Source organism: Lissotriton vulgaris, chromosome 3_1 (assembly GCF_964263255.1).
Source record: "Lissotriton vulgaris chromosome 3_1, aLisVul1.2, whole genome shotgun sequence".
Taxonomy (NCBI): domain Eukaryota; kingdom Metazoa; phylum Chordata; class Amphibia; order Caudata; family Salamandridae; genus Lissotriton; species Lissotriton vulgaris.
The window spans coordinates 337,597,819-337,619,528 of record NC_141689.1 but is presented as its reverse complement, the minus strand read 5'-3'; the positions used below and the strand labels follow the sequence as shown (position 1 = coordinate 337,619,528).

At 51.8% G+C, this 21,710-nt stretch overlaps 1 protein-coding gene across 1 annotated transcript in view; it reads left to right on the top strand.

Moving 5' to 3' along the window:
• Positions 1–21,710, top strand: part of CPLANE1 (ciliogenesis and planar polarity effector complex subunit 1) — a 2,360,818-nt gene that overhangs the window by 2,068,647 nt on the left and 270,461 nt on the right. Inside the window, exon 48 of the mRNA XM_086960545.1 lies at positions 2,945–3,121. Coding sequence (XP_086816671.1) covers positions 2,945–3,121 — 177 coding nt within the window. The remainder of the gene's footprint in view (positions 1–2,944; positions 3,122–21,710) is intronic.

Below are 21,710 nucleotides of genomic sequence, written 5' to 3'. Positions count from 1 at the left end.
ATTGCTGCACTGCTGCAAAACCGCCCGCACTGGTCCAAAACCGACCCCCACCAAGAACGCCAAGTGCCGGCTAAGGCCAGCCCGGCCCTGACCCTGAATAATGCCATATTAGCAATAGTTTAACTTGTAAATGAAACCCTATGTCTTCCCTCAATAACATGCTGAGTTACTTCAAGTGTCCGAGAATGCACCTTGTATTCAGACAACTCCCTCCTCATTCTCGACCTTCTCTCACAGCGATCACAATGCACTCACACTGATCACCATGCACTCACACCATTCACCCTGCATTCACATCAGTCACCCTGCCTTCACAGTGATCACAATGCACTCTCACTGATCACCATGCACTCCCACCATTCACCCTGCACTCACAGTGACCACACTTATGCCACTTGCCATGAACTCACACCGTTCTTCCTCCACTTACCCTGCAGTCACATGAGCACACTGCTTACTCTGCACTCACAGTGATCACTCTGCACTCACAGTGCATTTGCGCTATTGACCAGTACCTCACCCTACAGTCACATGAGCACACTACTCACCCTGCACCCATGTGACACTTTACTCACCTGTCCCTCTCACTGCTCACTCTGCAATCTCACTATAACAAGCCCAGCACTAACCATACATTAATTTGTACCAGTCTGCACTTATATCCGCACCCAAATTCATATGATCTCCATCTCACCCTACAGTGATTCCTCTCACTCTACCATCACACTGTTGCATCGCTCACCGTGCACTCACATGGGCACTTCTGTCACCCACACAGTGCAGAGGGTTAATGTGCCTGCTACTAAGTACGTGTACCATGCAGATCACAGAACTGAGTCTGAGTCAACTACGAGTAGCCGTATAAAAAAATTAAATGTTCGCCAGAAAGGGGCTATAGAGAGATGAGGTGCGTTGTTGGTGAGTGCTAGTGAAGGAATTCATGGAGAAGGAGGAAATGGTGGAGGGGAGCCCAAAAATACAGTTGCACTGTGCGCAACCAGTGCTAGGGCCAGCCCTGGCTAGGAGTCTTAGCCCCCACCACCTCCTAAATTCTGCTCCAGTGGTGCCCCTGGTGGCAGGGCACCTAATCTGGCAACGCTGCCTAAGTGGCGCACAGTGCTAGAAATGGCTCTCCTCCTTGGGGGTAGGGAGGGTCACAGTCATGGGAGGCCAGAAAGCAACTGTCAGGGTGAAACAATGGGACCCCCTTCACACTCACCAACAGTCAGTGATTAATTGCTGCTGGAATTTATGCCCCGCAATGCCTTTAAGGTTAAGGGCCAAGGTGTACAGACCACTTCAGAGTTACCTGTCAACGCAAGGCAAGGTCTGATCCCTCACAGGGGCCGCACTTTCAGCTCCAGAGTTAAGGCATCAGAGTCTCCACCATCGGTAAAAGTAGGAGGGCATACATCATAGAATCCTGGTCCACGTCGTGTCCCCGGACACACAAGCCGTTGTTCTCAAGCTGCTCTAGCAGGGCGTTGTCCTCCTCTGTTGCACAGCACTCCTCTGACTCCCCGGTGTGAGTCAGCTGCATCTTCCGACCTGGAGACCCTGCTTGCCTGAGGCGTTGCACCACAGCCCCTTACAACACCAGGTCCGGCCTCCAGAAAAAGGTAGTACTTGTTCAAAACACAGCTGCGTCCCCAGCTTGATCACCAGCTGCTGTGTACCCCCGAAGAAATAGGCTATCGGCCCGCAGCCTGGTCTCCTAGGGCTCTACCTTTTCAACCTTTTCAGCCGCCTTCAAGAGGTACTTTAGGATTTGTCGACGCCTCCCTAGTGCGAAGCAGCTGAGTGCCCTAACCTGGGAATTGTGCAAACGCACTTATCCGAGTTGCCATACTACCCATCAGGGTCACCTCTGGAGGAAGCGGGCGCTCCCCAATTCTCCGCAGCAGGTTTGGGCCCAATCACCAGCCCCTCTTCCCCAGGTTGTATCACAGTCACTGGATCCATGAAGCACTCCCCCTCAGCTGCAAACATCGGTAGGACACAACATGGCCACCATCTTAGCTAGTGGGTGCAGAGCTTCGTTGTCACCCCTCCTGGCAAATAAAGGCTTCACAAGGATCATCACAGCAGTGGAGAGCCACCATACGGCTCTCCTGATTGCAATGGGCACATATGTTGCAGGATTACCTTGGGCCAGGACAGAGCTCAAAAAGCTACGTCCTGGCGACCATTTTACCAGGCTGTGTCGCCTGTTACACTTCTATACAACACAACTGCAAATATGTGTAGAAATGGTGGACAATGTTTAGTAAAATTAATACAAAATATGTAAAAGTTAATTAAAGGGGTCTCATATGTGATGCACCCACTTCGAACCATGGAGCTAAAGCAGTGTTTTTCGGTTCCACACACTTGAATCTTTGGACATAATATTCAAGGCAATAGTGTTTTTATATGTCTCAGCTTTCAGTAAGTAATTCTGCCTATATCCAGCTACTTCTCGGAAATGCACTTGCATTAATCCATGCAGAGCTATCCTGCTTCCAAGCTCTCATTGGGTTTCTACTTTGAGTTCTCCCCTTATGAATTGAAGATTGGTACAGGGAAATGGAAGTGTGGGAGAATGGTACACACCTATGAATGACCTATTGTACTAATTATATATAATAGTTTTAAAATTCCACACATTCACTACACTGGGAGTTGTCCTCTCTATCTGCAGTTATTACACCTTTTCATTCGCATTCACAAGCAACCTTTTTCCATACATTGTTATTAGAGGGAGCACCAGAGCTAAGTGATCTAAAATTACTATATATCTTAGAGTTTTGTTGTTGAGAATGTGTATATAGTTGAATCCTGAGGGAAACCTGTATTGTAAGATCCAATTTACTAATGTCCCTTATTGTAACTGAACAAAACGTTATCAAACAGTAAATTTGCTTTGCATACTGAAGCACTTATCTAATAACCTTCCTCATTTCAGAACACTGCTGTCTGAGCACCACAATCATCGTGTAGCACAGGCGGTTACTCTGATGAATGATATTATTTCTGGAACAAGTCAAGCACCTACAACTAACCCTAATTACCCTCCGAACTCTCAATTGAGGTTGAGACCACCTCAGAGCGTTCAAGGACAACCTTTAACTTCTCCCCAAAGGTAAAATTTTTGTTTTATAACACCAGTATTTCATGATCATTATTCTTATTCCTACATAGTTTACAGACATGATTACTTTTCTTTCATGTCATTGCACCTTAAATTAAAATGTTTGATGCTTCTGACCTGCAGATGTTCATGATATGATGTAATAAGTGATATTGTACTTTATCATTTTTACTTTTTACTTTTATGCATCTGTTAGATTTCTCCACCATGCGTAAACTTTCAGCTGAAAGACCATAACCTAACTTAGAAAAAAGAACACATGATGAATGGAATGCTGAACAAATCAAACATTCACCCCCAGTCACAGATCTGGGTTAAATCCATCATTTTTTTTGTATGCCACGCCATTCCAGTTTAGACCCAGCGTATGCAAATCAGTCTGGACCCTGCTCTACATGGGAACAGTCCAGCCCGAACTGGCAGGCCAGGTCCTCCCTGGACCAGAAACAAGCATCCTAGGACTGGTTTCGGATTTCACCCCTCATCAACCAGGCTAGCTTAAATCTGTTGGCATAGCAAGCACGGTGCCCACGTCTGGGCAAACCCTTCCCACTTAAGGTGACAAATGGAAGAACAGATGATGCACTGAATGCTGAACCAATAGAACATTCACCCAAGTCACAAATCTGGGTTAATTCTGTGTTTTTGCACAGCACGCCATTCCAGTTAAGACCCAGCCATATGCAAATCAGTCTTTTTTGGGGGGATATTTCTTTATTAGCTTTTTAAAGATTCAGTAGGTGCAATATATGGAGCTTTAATATGCAGTATAACACATCAGCACAGCAAACTGTTATACATTTCATCAGTACAGAATCAAGGTACTGTGATAAAGAATATAGTATCTCATCACTGAATTATTGTCGCTAGTGGACCGGAGTAGGAGTTACAGCCGCTGTTCTATTTACCCATGAAATACCCAACTAATAACAAGAACAGTGTAAAAAAGAAACATAATTAGCGGGGGGAAATCTCGACCTTCCACATAAAGTGCAATATGTTTCAAGTGGGTTAGTATAGTTTAATACTAAGCTGTTGCTAAGAGCTTGTGTGGGGCAGGATCTTGTGTACTACAGCAGTGTCCAAGTGGGGGAATGCAGAACCATTAGGAGGGGGAAAGCGAGTGGAAAAGGGTGGTTATTTTCCAGTTGTGTTTCACAGGGATGGAAATCACGACCCAGTTATACCGGATTGACGGCCCGTCGTTTTATCAGAAGCCGTAGATGGGGTGTTCACCAGATTGCGTCAATGGCAGTGAGATATGCTTTCCTATCAGGAGGATTAGGTAAGCTTGGATAGCCTGGCACAGTCCCCTGAGAGATCTCTAGTTTGGCTATAAGGGCTCTGCAAATGTCTGTGAGCCATAATTCTGTAGGGGGAGCCAAGCGTGACTTCCACCTCATGGCCAATCTGCGCTTACCGACCACCAGGGCCAAGTCCAGTAATGTATCCAGTGCCTTTTGTTTTGATGAGGATTGGGTGATCCCTAGTAGAAAATGCAGGCCCTGCACCTGTAATGTCGCAATCTGAAAGAGACACGTTAGTGATAGATTCCTTACCTTAGAATATCCCCAGGCGTCAGACTGGATCCGGAAACTTTTGCGTAGCAATACCCCTGCGCGCTGGTAGGCGTCGTCTGCGGCTCCGCGTCCGTCGTCGGCGTCGTGAGCGCCGGGATGACGTCATCGGAGTACTTAGACGGCGCCCATGCGCGCTGACGTCAGTTCTTCTTTTTTCCGCGCCAGCTAGCGCAGATCCGGAAGAAGCTCTACCCCCAGTCACTTTTTGACTGAATAGTTTTTTGATCCTTTTTGATCTTCTCTTAGTCGACTGTCTCGACTATCAGTGCCAGGGATGCCCGGGTTCAAGCCTTGTTCGAAGTGCGGCCGACTCATGTCGGTCACGGACCCCCATCGCCGGTGCCTGAAGTGCTTAGGCCTCGACCACGACGATCGAACCTGCGTCGACTGCCGGGCTCTGACGTCGAAGGCTAGGCGGGAGCGGTCCCGCAAGCGTCTCGAGCTGAGGCACTCAGCCCCGCGCCGCTCCAGGTCCCGGTCCCGGTCCCACGGGAGGTCGAGGGACAGGTCGCGAGGTCGGAGTCATCGACGTTCCGGAAGTGGACACCGATCGTCTGGTTCCAAGTCCTCAGGTAAGAGGCATGAGAGGTCGGAGCGACACCATCGGTCCTCCGACCCGCCCCGACGCTCGCTCGATGCGGCCGGGGACTCGGGCGACACCGCCCACGCGGCTCCGCGGGAGTCGCAAGCGTCGCCGCCTGCCCCACACCTTCGGGTCCCTGGGCACGGCGCGTCGCAGGAGGAGGTCGAGAGGTACCTCATGGCCATGAGGGCCCTCCCTCCTCAGTCGGTTCCCGTGGCGCCTTCGGGCCGATCGGCTCCGTCTGGAGGTCCTTCCGGGTCGGGCGTTTCGGCCCCGACGACGTCGGGTACTTCGGGCCCGGCGCCGCTGGCGACTTCGGTCCCGGCGCCGCGCGACCTCGCTGGATCCGGCTCCGGATCCGGGACCTCGCCGGTCGACCTTACGACCTCGCCGGCGCCGTCCCTTCAGGTGTCGTCCCCGGCAGCCGATGTGGTTGCCGACCCCAATGTTTCCTACGGTCCTACTCAGGAGTCGGAGGGGCGCCGCTGGGCGCCGATTCCGTCGGCCATTGGAGACTTCTATCTCCACGAGGAGGCCCTGGCTGTTAATCCTGGTCTCCAGGAGCCAGGTGACGAGGAGCAATGGGAGGGGTCCGAGGACCCTCTGGCACGTGATTGCCAGTCGCATCAGGACTGGACATATGAGCTTGGGGAGGCCAGTGGTATTGACACCTCGCCAGACACTGGATTTACGTCGCCCCCGACTGTGGCTTCGGAGGCGGGTTCTGCTTACAGCGTAGTGTTGACGAAGGCAGCTAAGGCCTTAAACCTTCAGCTCCCCGTCGCGGCCGTGAGGACTAATCTCCTCACTGAGGTCCTCAAACAGCAGCCCGGCTCCGCGGAGCCCCTCCTGCCGTTCAATGAGGCCTTGTGTGACGTTCTGCTGGGCACTTGGTCCAAGCCCGCCACAGGCCCACCTGTGGACAGGAACGTGGCCAGACGCTACCGCCCGGCACCGGGCGACCCATGCTTTTTGTCCACCCATCCCACCCCCGAGAGCCTGGTCATCCAGGCCTCTACCTCCCAAACCGCATTCCCGTCGGCCCCGCCCGATAGGGATTCCAAGAGATATGAGCAGTTCGGGAAGAAGGTCTTCTCGTCTGTGAGCCTAGGGCTACGATCTGTGAACACCAACTGTCTCTTGGGCCGCTACACCCACACCCTGTGGGACACGGTTGCGGAGGTGCTGCCACAATGCCCTGAGGAGGTCAGGGCTAAACTCAGCCAAACCCTTGCGGACGGCCGAGATGCGGCACGTTTTTCTATCCGGTGTGGGCTGGATACCACGGACTCACTGGGCAGGGCGATGGCAACGACGGTGGCGGTTCGACGCCACGCCTGGTTGAGGTCCGCCAACTTCTCGGCCGATGTCCAGGCCACTCTCCTGGACATGCCGTTTGATGGCCGTCGCCTCTTCGGCGACAAGGCAGACCATGCGCTGGAACGTTTCAAGGACTCCAGGGCCACGGCCAAGTCCTTGGGCCTTACGGCCCCACGCCAGCAATCGGGTGCCTTTCGCTCCTTTCGTGGCCACGGAAGGGGCGCCCCACCACGGACCGTCAGCCACGCACCGCAGAATGTTCAGCAACGCGGTGGCGGCCGTGGGAACCGCCGTGGCGGTGGTCGGGGCCAACGGCGAGGCCAGTCCACACCTCCCTCAGCAGCCCCCGCCTCAAAACCTTCCTAGTCCGAGTTTTCAGGCCCATGTGACGCCTGTGGGAGGCAGGGTTCGCCATCACCTCTCCCACTGGCATACAGTCACTTCGGACAGGTGGGTGCTGAAAATTGTCCGAAGGGGTTTCTCCCTCCCTTTCGAGTCTTCCCCTCCATCCATGCCACCTCAATACCACCGTGTGTCGGGGGATCACTTGCAACTTCTGCAAGAGGAGGTTTCGGCCCTCTTGGCCAAGAGGGCCATCGAGCGCGTTCCTGGGCCAGAAGTAGGACGTGGTTGTTACTCCCACTACTTTCTGGTACCCAAGAAGGGCAAAGGGGGCCTACGCCCTATCTTGGATCTGCGGAACGTCAACGGCTTCCTCCGGACGGAGAAGTTCAAGATGCTCACTTTGGCTCAGGTCCTGGCTGCCCTGGACCCGGGAGACTGGATGGTAGCGTTGGACTTGCAGGACGCCTATTTCCACATCCCCGTCCTGTCGGCCCACCGGCGTTACCTGCGGTTCATGGTAGGCCAAGAGCACTTTCAGTTTACCGTGCTCCCCTTCGGCCTTGCCAGCGCCCCACGGGTGTTCACGAAGGTGATGGCGGTGGTCGCAGCCCATCTGCGCAGGCAGGGGATATCAGTCTTCCCCTACCTCGACGACTGGTTGTTGAAGGCGGGCTCGCCCCAGTCAGTCGTCAGCCACCTCCAGACTACGGCCGACCTCCTGCACTTGCTGGGGTTCTCCATCAATGTGCCGAAGTCGCACCTGTGTCCCTCTCAAAAGCTCCTCTTCATTGGAGCGGTTCTCGACTCGGCGCAGTTTCGGGTTTACCCACCCGAACAGCGGGTTCGGGATATTCAGGCTCTGATTCCGGTATTCAGGCCGTTATCCCGGGTCTCGGTCAGGTTGACGCTGCGGCTTCTGGGGCTGATGGCCTCCTGCATCCTTCTGGTGCGTCACGCCAGGTGGCGGATGCGGGCTCTGCAGTGGGACCTGAAGTTTCAGTGGGCCCAGCATCAGGGCAACCTGTCCGATCATGTCCTGATCTCGGAGGGCACTGCGAAGCAACTGCAGTGGTGGCTCACGGACCGCGACTGGGTCAGTGGCAGACCCCTCTTCCTACCCCAGCCGGAGCACGTAGTTGTGACGGACGCGTCCCTCCAGGGCTGGGGTGGCCACATGGGAGAGGCGGAGATCAGAGGCCTCTGGTCTCCGGCGGAGTCCCGGCTCCACATCAACCTTCTGGAGCTGCGGGCGATTCGTCTTGCACTGAAGGCATTCCTCCCCTCTGTCAGGGGGAGCGTAGTGCAAGTGTTCACCGACAACACCACCGCCATGTGGTACTGCAACAAACAGGGCGGTGTGGGGTCGTGGACCCTATGCCAGGAGGCTCTGCGCCTCTGGCAGTGGCTGGAACATCAGGGCGTGACCCTGGTGGTTCAACACCTGGCAGGCTCTCTGAATGCCAGGGCGGACGAGCTCAGCCGCAGGTGCATGATGGATCACGAATGGCGTCTGAACTCGGACGTGGCGCAAGGTCTCTTTCGACAGTGGGGAGAGCCTTGGTTAGATCTATTCGCCACAGAAGAGAACGCGCAATGTCAGCAGTTCTGCGCGTTGGAGTTTCCAAGGCGGCACTCGCTCGAAGACGCTTTTCGTCGCGAGTGGAGCTGCGGTCTGTTGTACGCCTTTCCGCCTATACCACTTCTGCCCAGAGTGCTGAAGAAGATCAGGCGCGACCGGGCCCAGGTTATCCTTGTGGCTCCGGACTGGGCACGAAGATACTGGTATCCCGAGCTACTCAGCATGTCAGTCGATCCCCCGATTCGTCTGCCTCTTCGGGAGGACCTTCTGTCGCAGCAGCAGGGGACGGTCCTGCACCCGAACCTGTCCAGTCTCCACCTACAAGCTTGTAGATTGAGCGGCGGCAGTTGAGGCCATTTGACTTGCCTCCCGAAGTCTGTGATATCATTCTGGCAGCCAGGCGTCCCTCCACAAAGTCGGTATACGCCTGCCGGTGGAACAGATTTGTGGCATGGTGCACAGCAAAGGCTGTGGATCCTCTCTCTGCACCCCTTTCGGAAGTGCTACTCTTTCTTCTTTCCCTTGCCCAGCAGGGCTCTGCTCTGGGCACTCTTAAAGGGTACCTTTCTGCTCTATCAGCCTTCTTAAGGCTACCAGATCAGCCTTCTTTATTCAAGTCCCCTATTGTAAGTAGATTTCTGAAGGGCATCACGCACATGTTCCCTCCTGTTCCCTTCGTGATGCCCCAGTGGGACTTGAATCTGGTTCTCACCTATCTGATGTGTGCTCCCTTTGAGCCACTTCATAACTGCCCCCTTCGTCTCCTTACTCTAAAGACGGCATTCCTGGTTGCCATCACCTCTGCCAGGAGGGTGAGTGAGCTCCAGGCTCTTTCTTCTTCTCCACCTTTCCTGTCTGTTCATCCTGATAAGGTGGTGTTACGTACACGGCCTTCCTTTCTGCCCAAGGTTGTCACGGCCTTCCACATCGGGCAGTCCATCACTTTGCCCACCTTCTTTCCGCCTCCGCATCCCTCGAAAGAGGAGGAGAGGCTCCACCGTCTGGATCCAAAACGTGCGCTCTCCTACTACCTAGATCGCACACGCCAATTCCGGGTGGATGACCAACTCTTCGTTGGTTACGTGGGCGCGAAGAAGGGAAAGGCTGTGCACAAGAGGACCATCTCAAGATGGATCATCTTGTGTATTCAAGCATGCTACTCCATGGCGAGGAAGGAGCCCCCGGCTGGATTGCGGGCTCACTCCACTCGGGCCACGGCAACGACAACTGCCCTGGGCCGCGGTGTCCCCCTGCAGGACATCTGTCAGGCAGCCACGTGGGCCTCGCTGCACACGTTCGCAAGACACTACTGCCTGGACAGTCAAGTCCGGAGGGATGGCTTTTTTGGCCGTTCCGTCCTCCAGGACTTTCTGGTGTGATATTGGTTCGCAGACCCACCACCGGGGTTGGTATTGCTGGGGTATCTATTCTAAGGTAAGGAATCTATCACTAACGTGTCTCTTTCAGATGCACAAGTTACTACTTGTGTAACGATATATCTGTAAGAGACATTAGTTAGTGATAGATTCCTTACCGACCCACCCATCCTCCCCGTTCTGCGAACCGATATCTAGGGTTAAGGTCATCCCCTTTCAGGGCCCTAGTTTCATGGCACCAGTGTTAGTTCTATCATGGCTCTGCGTATCTGGCGCGGAAAAGCTGTGTTATCAGAACTGACGTCAGCGCGCATGGGCGCCGTCTAAGTACTCCGATGATGTCATCCCGGCGCTCACGACGCCGACGACGGACGCGGAGCCGCAGACGACGCCTACCAGCGCGCAGGGGTATTGCTACGCAAAAGTTTCCGGATCCAGTCTGACGCCTGGGGATATTCTAAGGTAAGGAATCTATCACTAACTAATGTCTCTTACAGATATATCGTTACACAAGTAGTAACTTGTGCTTTATGACCCCCATCAGTACATTAGCTATTTCCTTCCAGTATGCAGCTATTCTCAGGGAGGACCACACTATATATATATATATATGTTATCTAAAGGGTATCACACCTAGGACAATTGTCTGTGTACATCCTGACAATCCTATGGGGAAAAAGATGGGTATGGTTGAGATATTTAAACTGGGTGTATATGAGCCTAGTGTTCATTGAAATGATTTTTGGGATTCCCAAGGACCACTCCCCTTATTTGTTGGACAAAGTGGTTGAGAATTCTTTGTCTTAATAGGCACAAAGAGTCGTTAATGGGAGTGACATATCCTGACCTAGGGAGTTGTAAATCATTGTGGTGGCTCATCAGGCACCAGTGTGAGGAGCGTTTCGAGCAGTCTAGATGTCTCAGGCTCTGCATGTGTTTTGTCCCATACTGTGAGATGTTGACTTGATATATAGTGCTCACTATTCTAGTGATCACTTTGTAGCATTCCAAACAACCCTCATTGATGATTGGTTGTAAGTCAACCTTATAGACCAGCTATCCTAGTAGCATGGACAAGAGCAGTCTTTAGGCTAAACTCTAGAGGGCGTGTTAAGCCAGCTGTTTTACCATCACATATACCCCTTGAACACCAAGTGAAAGGACACCACACAAGTTGTTATAAAAATAAAGTATATTTATTAATAACAAGTCTACCCTGAACTCTTTATGAGTCAGGGAGCTAAGCACAATCAAAACTCTTAAGAAAATACTGCAAGTTGCACAAATAACACAAATGCCCAAGGGTCACGAAAAACCATATACTCTAAAAGTGGAATGCGAAATACTAGCAGGTAAGTAACACGATCCAGAGGCTTCAGGACCGCTAGGATTACCTTACTGGACCCTAAGGTTAGGAGCAGGAGGCCTAGGGAACTCGGGTGCAGAGTGTGAACATTTACGCGGGATGCGGGACAAAGTCTATGGATGCTAGTAATTCTAAAGTTACTGTTTCCGGACGAATCCGACTAGGTAGTCTAAAAACGAAAAAGGATCTGGACACTAGGATAGTGAACCTGTGTTGGAGCACCGAAATGCTCAGGTTACCTAGCCCAGGGGCTGCGGCTGCATAGGGTTCAAATGACGTCGGGAATCCTCGTTGTAGTCTATGGAGCCTGAAAGAAGATGTTGCTGGCAGGCAACCAGTGAAGCTGTTCTGCGTGATCCAAGGCTGGATCGGTGATGAAGACGACCTGAAAGCAGAGGGGACTCCGTTCTCAATCACTAGCCAGTGATTATGGGGGCACCAGCATGGCACCGGATGAAGTCACCTCGATCAGGTGAGTGGGTGACGCTGGACTCTGCAGTCACACGGACCAGGAGGCGTTGTCGGCGTCCAGGCTGGAGGTGCGAGCTGTCCCACGATGGTGTCTGCTGTCGGCGATGCTGGATCCAGGATTGGAACAACAAGCCTTGGCAAAGGCAAGCCCACGCGGTGGAGTCAAAATGGCGACTGGAGTGGACCAGGAGGGTCCGGGGTGCTCCTCTTTTGGAAGGGAGCAAGGGCCAGTCTGGAGCAACCAGACCAGCAGCAAAGTGTCGTGGTACATCGTCAGGAGGGCCACTAGCCAACGGGCAAGTGACCGGACAACGTGGCCAGCAGCAAAGGAGCAGAAGGGCCCCACGCAGAACTCGTGGATGCTGGGGGGGCTGGACTTCGGTGCTGGAGCTGCTCTGGGTTGGGGCTTCTCAAACCCCAGTGCACTCACTCGAGGATCCCTCGGTGGTCGTGCTGGTTAAGCGTCGTGCAGGTCTTGAAGGTAGCCGGTCCCACAGGTCTCGTCGCACCCACGAATCTCAGCTGGGCTGATGATGCAGGTAGAGGTCAGAGATGGCAGAGAATCCGGGTCTCGTCGAGCTGGTCAGTCTTGATCCGGAGGATGGACGTGCAGCAAACCGCAACCGCTTAGGTGGTGCCTGCTGGTGCAGGGTGGCTACTCCTTAGCCACAAGGGAGAGTCTTCAGAGAATGTCAAGAGTTCCTTTCGTGGAAAGTAGTTCAAGATTCAAGATTATCTAATTTGGGAAGGGTGCCCGCTCCTACCTTTATCCTAAGAAAAGGGGCTGGCACGCGACTAGGTCCTGCCCATGGGTGGGACCAGGAGGGGGGGGGGGTGGTTACACCCCTCTCCTTTGTCCGGTCTCTCCCCAGCTCAGGGGCTGAGGTGCCCCTGGAACTGGTTTTAGCCGGCATATGCACAGTGAGCACCGGGGTGCCACTTGCAGTCACCTTCCTCTCAGCCCTGCCTACCTGGGATACACAAAATCCTGTCTGGGATGGTGCTGGCACGGCCCCTGACAGGAAACCCTTTGTCCGAGCCCTCCTCGCTGGAAGGACTCCCAGCAGCAGGAGGTCAGACTTGTGTCTGTGGTGGCAGCATCCATTTTGTGATGCTGAGGCTCGAGTTAACTTTAACCGGGATTTACAGTTACATACATGTCGTGTCCCTCTAGAAGGGTGGAATGCTAACTCCGTCGCCAGAATCGGCGAGGGGTTAGTATTCCAATTCGTATGACACCTTACTCGACATGTTTTGATAATGCTATGCCAAAGTTAGCATTTGACCGCGAGGTACATAATGCACTTAAGAGTATACGGTATAGCGTTATCATGGAACAGCTATTAGGACTTGGTTCCGCAAGCTGCAAACAGGCTCAGCTCATGCCAGAGCACCATCTCACATAATTCCAAGCACTCTGCCTTCAGGATTGATAAGGCCTGCCATAGGAGTGACTGACAGGAATATATGTGTCCATTTTAGGGTTAGATATAGGAATACTATATCTAAAGCAAAGGGTGATTACACCACCTTGCCCCAGCTGTCGTGCAGCCAGTTGTGTCAGATTTGGATGGCCAGCCAGGGGTGGCATAATACATGCTGCTGCCCCTGGTAGGCCCTGGGTGCACCTATGCCCTGGGTACCTAAGGTACACTGTACAGGGGCTGATAAGGCGACTCAGTATCCAATTAGATATGTACCTAGAGTACATGGAATCCATTTTACAGAGAGAGCAGTGGTCCTGGGGTCCTGAATAGCAGGGTCCCAGGTCAACTAAGTCGAAAAACCAGCAAAACACCAGGCAAAAAGTTGGGGGCAACCATAGTCAGATATCCACTTCCTACATAGCCCCCCCCCCCCCAAACGAAAGGAGATAAGGCTATCCTTGACCGGGTAAGCCTATATTGCCTGATTGGCCATATAAGGTGGTATATGCACTGGCATGGTTACCCCCTATATCATGGTCCACAAAGCAATCCCTCACCCTAAGGGTATCTGAGGGTCTCCACCATAGGGAATCTCTACCTGTGGTGTGTTTTGGCAAAGTAAAAGGCTGGTGTGGGAATGGAGTACTTAAGTGAGACTCCACTAATGTTGGGCTCAACTTCCTCCAATCACTATCCACCATATGTGCCTTTCTTTCCAGGACTGAGTTGCTATGAGCTCTCAGGGTCAACCTCGGGCTACCTAAAGCTGGAGGCTGAGTCCCTCTGTTTACTGGAGGGACAGGTCAGGTTTGGGGCCCTCAGGTCCCAGGTTTGGCTGTGCCCAACAGTGTCCATCTGTGGGAGGTCCCCAACTAATTTTAAGGGGGATCCCTCAGGAGTTTGTTTTATTTTCACTTGGCTAGGACTACTAGCTTCAGTGCCCTTAATCTTCTGATTGGGGAGTTCTTTTGGACAGGGGGCCCTTTGAGGTCCACCACTGGCCTCCCTGACCTCTACAGGCCTGGGCTGACTGAGGCAGGGTAGAGAGGGGCAGGTTACCTGCTCCAGACTGGGTCCCACCTTGGAAGGGTCCACTGACATCAGGGGTTCTGCCAGGCTAGGCCTGACTACCTCTGGGGCAGTTTCTTCACAAGGGGTCAGATCAGTTCCCTGAGGAGGCTGATCCTTTCCTAAAGTCTGGTGGGAGGGAGATTTCTCTTCCTCTTAAATGCTCTCTGTCTGAGTGGAGTGATCCATAGTTTCAGGCTTCACAACACTATTATCTGTCTGGGTTTGAGCTGTGGCCATCACAACTCCACCAACCTTTTCAGGAAGGGACTCAGTTTGGGTATGGGCTGTGACCATCACAGCCTTGCCAACCTGTTCAGGGAAGGAATCTGTCTGAGATTGGGCTGTGACTGGCACAGCCCTCCTGACCTGTTCAGGGAGGACATCTTGGACTGGGGCTGTGGCTATCACTGCCCCACTAACCTTACCATGGAGGTTCACCATTTTAAAATGGGTTTCTTGCTCTACCTCAGCCCAGGCTGAGATCTGTAAATCATTCCCCAGTAGGCAATCTACAGGCAAGTTTGATGACACTGCCACTCTCTTGGGGCCAGTGACACCTCCCCAGCTGAGATTTACCACTGCTATGGGATGATCTCTCTGCACTCCATCAATGTTGGTCACCTGGTATGTGGCTCCAGGTATAAGTTGCCTTGAGGGGACTAGGCTCTCAGTCACCATGGTGATGCTAGCCCCTGTATCTATATAGGCCTCAACTTTTGAACCATTGATGAGGGGCTCCTGTCTGTACTTGTCCAAAGTGTTGGGACAAGCTGTGAAGTTGGCAAACCCCATGCCAGTCTCACAGACAAGAGTATCTAAGTCAGGGGACCTGGTTAGGCCAGAGTCCCCAGGAACTCCCAAAGTAATTGCACACAAATTCTTGGGGGCACTCCCACCACCTGGGGGATTACTACTAGTAGTAACAGGAGGCTTGGAAGTGTTACTTGGGGGTATGCTCTCCTTATTGTTGTTGGCCCTTGGGCAACTGCTGTCCGTTTTCAAGTGGCCTACCTGTTTGCAGGTATGGCAATAAGGTTTCTTTTGGGTATTGGAAGGATTTTGGGACCCACCCTATTCAATTTGACTTTATTTCGGATATATTTCAATCCATAAAAGCACAAAAGCATTAGACATTTCATAATTAAAACACCATAACATCTAGACAAATAGAACATAATTCATAAATCATACACTTTTCTTGAGAGAGTAAGTAGACAAAATCAGTATCACAGATAAAGTGCAAATAGTACGGAAGTACGACAAAGTGCGTTAGTGCGTCAGACTTCAGGTGATTCATAGTCACTCATCTAAACATTTTCTTATTCTCACAGTTAATTTTAAAAATTCTAGCACCTGGAGGACACTGTCAATTGAGGTGCCGGGTTTTTAGAGACCCGGTGGTGCCAGGGAACCACACCCGAAGACCTCTGGGTTCTCCCTGTTCTGGACTACAGAAACACAGAGTCTTCTAGTTGAAGTCAGAGATCGAGGTTTATTGGTTGCAACCAAGTAACATGTGTCCTAGAATTACAACAGCACGGGCTGTAAGTTCTCAGAAGACTGTTCGTTTTTACAGAACCAGCCTTCTCCTTATATACAGAAATAACAGCTGCGGGCAAGAATTCTTGAGTTTATGATATGGTTATACACATATTTCTACAATAATACAAAGAGCGAAGTCATGCTGGTCAGCACATATTTTAGATGTCCGGATCGTGATGGATTACCCTGCCAGGCCCAGAATTCCCATCAGATATCGATGAAACACCAATAAGGTCGGGTACCCTCCCGTCGTAAACTGGTCATAAACAAGAATCATGGACAGGTGTATGTGTATGGAAAACATGGTCTGTATATAGTGAATGGTTTATGGCATGTTGTGCCTTGATGATATCTTACTCGGCCACTGGGCGAGGAGCTGCCCAAACAGGTTTGGCTGGAGGCAGTGGAGTCAGCTTGGCCAGGTCATTGGGAAGTCAGCTACGGTGGACGTGTCCTTTCAGATCAAACTCGGCCTTAATCAATTGACTATATGAGGGCAAGTCATAAGATGGATGCCGTTTACAAAATGGAGTCTGAGGGTTCGGAACGGAAACCACGATTTAAGGGTGTTAGCATCATTCAATCATGACGCAAATGCATAGGGATAATGTCCTAATCATTACCGGTCCGTCGATACCAAATTCGTCATGGTACGACGATATTTTGTGATACAAGTGTTTGGACCTCGATACCGGTGGAACAGCAGGGTCCGGAATTTCAGTACCACAGACCCTCCTTTTGCCCTCATTTTAGGCAATAACTCATGCTAATCTGAGTCCAAATCTGTATTGATGAATTCATGGAGATGCTGCTGTAGCATCATTCTGTTGCTCAATTCGTCCCTTGATACAGGCTTCCTTACACATGAAGTAGCACAGAGGCCACATATTGCAGGAGCGCACTGTACAAACAGACAGAACATAAACAGAACGGCCAGGATCATCCCAATGAAGATCAGAGTTTTCCATCCCCAGGCAGAGATCAGTTCCCACAGCCACCCTAGCAGGGACCAATCCCCTTTCTGCACGTGAAGGGAATCAGAGATTTTGTGTAATTTGGAGATGGCTTGGTACACTGTCGGAGCATTGTCAGGGATGAAAATGCAGCAACTAGATTGGATCACTCTACATACACCACCACGGTCTGCAAGTATGACATCTAGGGCAACCCTGTTCTGAAGGGTCATAAGTCGATCCGACTGAAGCTCAGCTGTCAAGTTGCTAAGGGCACCGGCCGTTTCAGTCACGGCGGACTCAACTATCCTCGTCAATTGTTGAATGTTCCTGCTGTTCACCATAGGCCCCCAAAATGGCAGAAAACCCTTTGCGAAGTCTCCAAACTCTTGACCCGCAGTGTTGTCTTGACTCACGACACCCCTAGCTGTCCTTGTCCGATGGTAATCTGCCCCGGCAGTGTAGGTGGGTGGCAGCAGAAACGAGATAAAGCATGTGCCCGAGAAGTCAGGGGGCAACCATGTATAGGCTTTGTCATGGCAGACGAAATAGGTGCCTTTAGCCGCCAAGAATGGAGGGGAAGTTCGGGAGGCAAACACATATGTTTCCGTGCATACGCTCTTCACCAACTGTGCTTTGGGATCCCTGCCAATACCTTGCAGACATAAGTGACCTCGGTGGGGCACTATCCAGACTGGGGAGGATTTCTTTGTTTTCTGGCTTTTATTCAAAGAGATCCCGTATTTAGTTACATTCCAACGGCTGTAGGGAGTGAGTTCATCTTTAGGAATCGTTTGATACGTGTCAACATCCCTACTCATATTTCTTATTCCTACCACTAGTGCCTTGTTGCTGGAATCGCTCTCTGTGGAACGGGGCGGGTATAGTTCTAGGGCGAACAGGAACATGGTCTGGAAAGCCCACAGAGAACCATAATAACTGAATGGCAGGATGAAGTATGGAATGCCCTTATCTGTCGTGTGGGGCATGAGTCCACAGATCCAACAATTCGATGTGTTCATTATAGACTGGTGCTGGTGTAGGAGCTGGATGAAGGAGTTATTTACAAACTCTAGTCTTCTGGCAGACTCGTGTTCAGGAAGAGGGTGAAAGGAGTGTAAAGAAACAGTTGGAGGAGGTGTGGGCTGAGTGTTGTTTACAAAGGTGACTTGAAACGTGGATAAAGTATAACCAATCAAGAACATCGTTATGCTACATATCATCAAAATACATATTATCGAATGGTGGTATGGTGATAGGGGTGATCCGGCCCATGCCCTGGAACGACTGCTCATGGGAGATCGCACGCTTCACACTATTCTCTATTCGGCTCGCATACGCCGTGGATTGCCGTCGGTCACTAAGGTGGTATTTGCAGTGTGGCGGCAATCCCTGCGCCGCATGGGTTGGTGGGGCAAATTAACAGCTGAAACGCCGCTGTGGCACAATGGCCTGCTTCCGGAACTGGCGGCCCTGGCGGGGTTTGAGGGCTGGGAGGCTATTGGAGTTACACAACTGGGCCAGGTCGTGTCTGGCACCACCCTCAAGTCCTTCGAGGAACTCCGCGCGGAGTTCCAGATGCCTCAGTCCCAGTTCTTCCGCTACCTCCAGCTGTGGCATGCCCTCGCCCCGAGCATTGCCGGCCTCGACTCCCTGCCGGAGTTCAGCCCGATTGAGGCAAAAGTGTTTATGGGAGACTTGGGAGACAAGAAAGTCTCTAGGATTTATCAGACACTTGTTATCCACTGCTCCTCCACTCTCCGCTCCCTTCGGGAGGCGTGGGAGGTGGACGTGGGCGCCCTCGATGAGGACGATTGGAGGGAGGCGCTGGAATCCCCGCGCGGCACCGCTGTTGCGGTTCGGCTCCGCCTGATACAATTCAAATACTTGCACCGTGCCTATTATACACGTGAGCGTCTGTGGAAGGCTGGCTTGATTGCGTCACCGGAATGCCTGCGCTGTGGGGAAGTGCCTGGCTCCCTGATACATACGGTGTGGTCGTGTGGTCGCCTGGCTGGATTCTGGAGGGGTGAGTGGAGTTGCCTGGCTGAGGTCCTGGGTTGGGATCTTCCTCGTACCCACCGGCTGGGCCTGCTGCATATCATGGAAGGGGTTGGGGGCAACATATATAAGCGTCACCTGTTGCTCCTGGGTCTGGTTGTGGCCAAACGAGACCTGGCTCGGGCATGGAAATCTGTGAGGGCCCCCCCCCTATCTGCTAGATTATTTCATGGGCCTGGAAAAACCGGTCTTCGAGGCGCGGGGCTGCCCACGCAAACATTTCAAGATCTGGAAGCGGTGGGCCGACTACCGTGGCCTGTCCTTGGACCCCCCGGCGGAACAGGAGGAGGACATTTGATCGCAGTGACACTTCTGGCCTCAAGTGGCAAAGCCCTGGTTGCGCTATACCTGCTTATTCTTTGTGCATTTCCTTTGTGTTGCTCTTTTGTACACGTGTGGTGGGGGGGGGGTGTTGGGTACGGGGGGGGGGTGTAGTTGGGGGTTAGAGTAGGCTGCTAGGGCATCTCTAAAACTGAGCTTAATTGGCATTTGCTTCATCCATTACTGTCTATGTCATCATTACATTGATACTGTTGTGGTGATCTTGGTGTGTGAAGATACCACATTCTTGATACTCCTATGCTCAATAAAATTGGTTTATAAAAAAAATACATATTATCAAGAATTTCTTTCTTGCCATCACAGTGCACATTTTCTTGTTAAAGTTCATGTGTCTAGCAGGTCTCTCTACCCTCGGAAACTCCATCCTCTGGTTGCTGCCCGCGGTGGGAGGTTGCTTCTGCCAAGATGTGCGCTCTGTCCAGTCCGGGGTAATTCCCTCAGACCGACCAGAACCGTTGACCTAGGCGTCCCCGGCTGCACTCCTCAGACTTCAACCGCGGCCCTAGCAGCAGAACCGGATGGCGGTTCGAAAATCAAAAATGAGCTAGTTCCCTGGGCGAGAGAGCTGTAAAATCAAAAATAGTTCATGGGAAAAAGGGAAAATCGCACTAATTTGATTGTGTCAGTTCCTTGGTCTTGACCTCAGATTATATCGTTCTTTCCCAGGTACGGTGTGATCTTCAAACAATGTTTCAGGTTCTGTAATGTCCAACTGCATTGACGGTGGCACAGATCCTTGCACAATACAATCGCTCTCTTTGTCGGTACCAGTTCCTTTTAATCGTGCATCGCTGAAGGGGACAAAGCGAGGTATGAACTCTGTCTCGGAATCAGCGACTCCTTGCCGGACCCACCGGTCATATGGAAGGGGCAGCGGGACCCTTTTGCAATGGGCGCCGTGCACCCAGTGTTTTTTTCCGTGGACACGTACTGCAGAGCGGGTAGATAGCAAGACCTGGAAAGGTCCGGTCCAGCGAGACTCCTCGTTCTTTGTTCGCCTGAAGTTCCGAACTAGGATCCAGGAGCCAGGTTCGATGGCGTGGCCTGGATCGTCAGACGCCGGTGGAGAGGAGCTGTGGACCTGTTGATGTAAAGCATGTAGTTTAGTTGTCAATTCGTGCAAATAGTCAAACAGTGCGGGGTACTCTATTTCACTCAATCTCTTGGGTCTGGGCACACCCCAGATGTTAGCTGGGCGGCCGAACACAATTTCATGTGGGCTAAGTCCTAATCTGGAATGGACAATCATTCTGGTAGACAGGAGTGCTAAAGGCAGGGCGTCTGGCCACTTGAGACCTGTGCTGGCTTGGATCTTGGCCAATTTCAATTTTAACGTGCCATTATAGCACTCTACCAATCCTGCCGATTGGGGGTGGTTTGCAGCGTGGAATTTCTGGTGGATGCCTAGACACTCACACACTCTCTTCATCACTCGTCCCACGAATTCACTTCCATTATCGCTCCAGACAATCCTAGGCATGCCGAATCTAGGGAAGAATTCTTTGACAAGAGCTTTGGCAGTTGACAATGCAGTGTTGTCCTTAAGGGGGTACGCTTCTACCAACTGGAGAAGGCACAAACTACAACAAACACATATTTTAGGTTATTGCACCTCTCCATGTGAATGAAATCGAGCTGCAAGACCTCGAACGGGTACGTTGGAGGCGCAAAATGACCAACTGGGGTTGGGGTTCCCCTACCGGGATTGTGCTTCAAACACACCATACAGTTTCTGACCAGATTCTCTGCACATTTTGGGATACCACTATTCTGCCATACTGGGGCCAACAGTTTACATATTCCTTTCACACTGATGTGCGCCATTCCATGGGCCATCGTCACCACTGCGAGCACATAGGCGTTAGGTAACATCCATCGCTGATGTTCTGACAGGTCGAACCAACAACCATTCGCATCTAATCTACCCTTGCTTTCTCTCCATTCATTCACCTCTTTCTCAGTAGCATCAGCTTGTATAGATTTTACGCTTTCGATGGTGTCCTCACACATACCCACATCAGGGGTCCATCTAGCAGGACCTACAACATACATCCGACTCATTGTGTTCCTTGCAGTCTCTTTCGCGACCTCCTCGGCAAATGCATTCCCTCGACCAACATCATCTTGAATCTTTCTGTGTGCACTGCATTTCACAATTGCAACTTGTAGGGGCAAGGTCAGTGACTCGAGAAGGTCGTGTACTAGCTGGCCGTGTTGAATTTTTGCACCATGTGACGTCAGGAACCCACGTTCACGGCACAATCTTCCAAAACTGTGGGCTACGCCAAAGGCGTATTGGCTATCAGTATACACATTCACTCGTTTTCCTTTTGCCAACATACACGCTCTTGTGAGTGCGACTAACTCTGCTGCTTGCGCGGAATTGTGGGGGATGCGAGCTGTCTCTACAATCGTGTGTAATGTTGTCACGGCATATGCTGCAGTCGTATCACCATTTGGCAACTTGAAACATGAACCATCAACCCATAACGCATCATTACATTCAGGGAGGGGAGTGTCCTGCAAGTCTACTCTCCCTTTTGTCTCTTCCTCTGTCCTAAAGA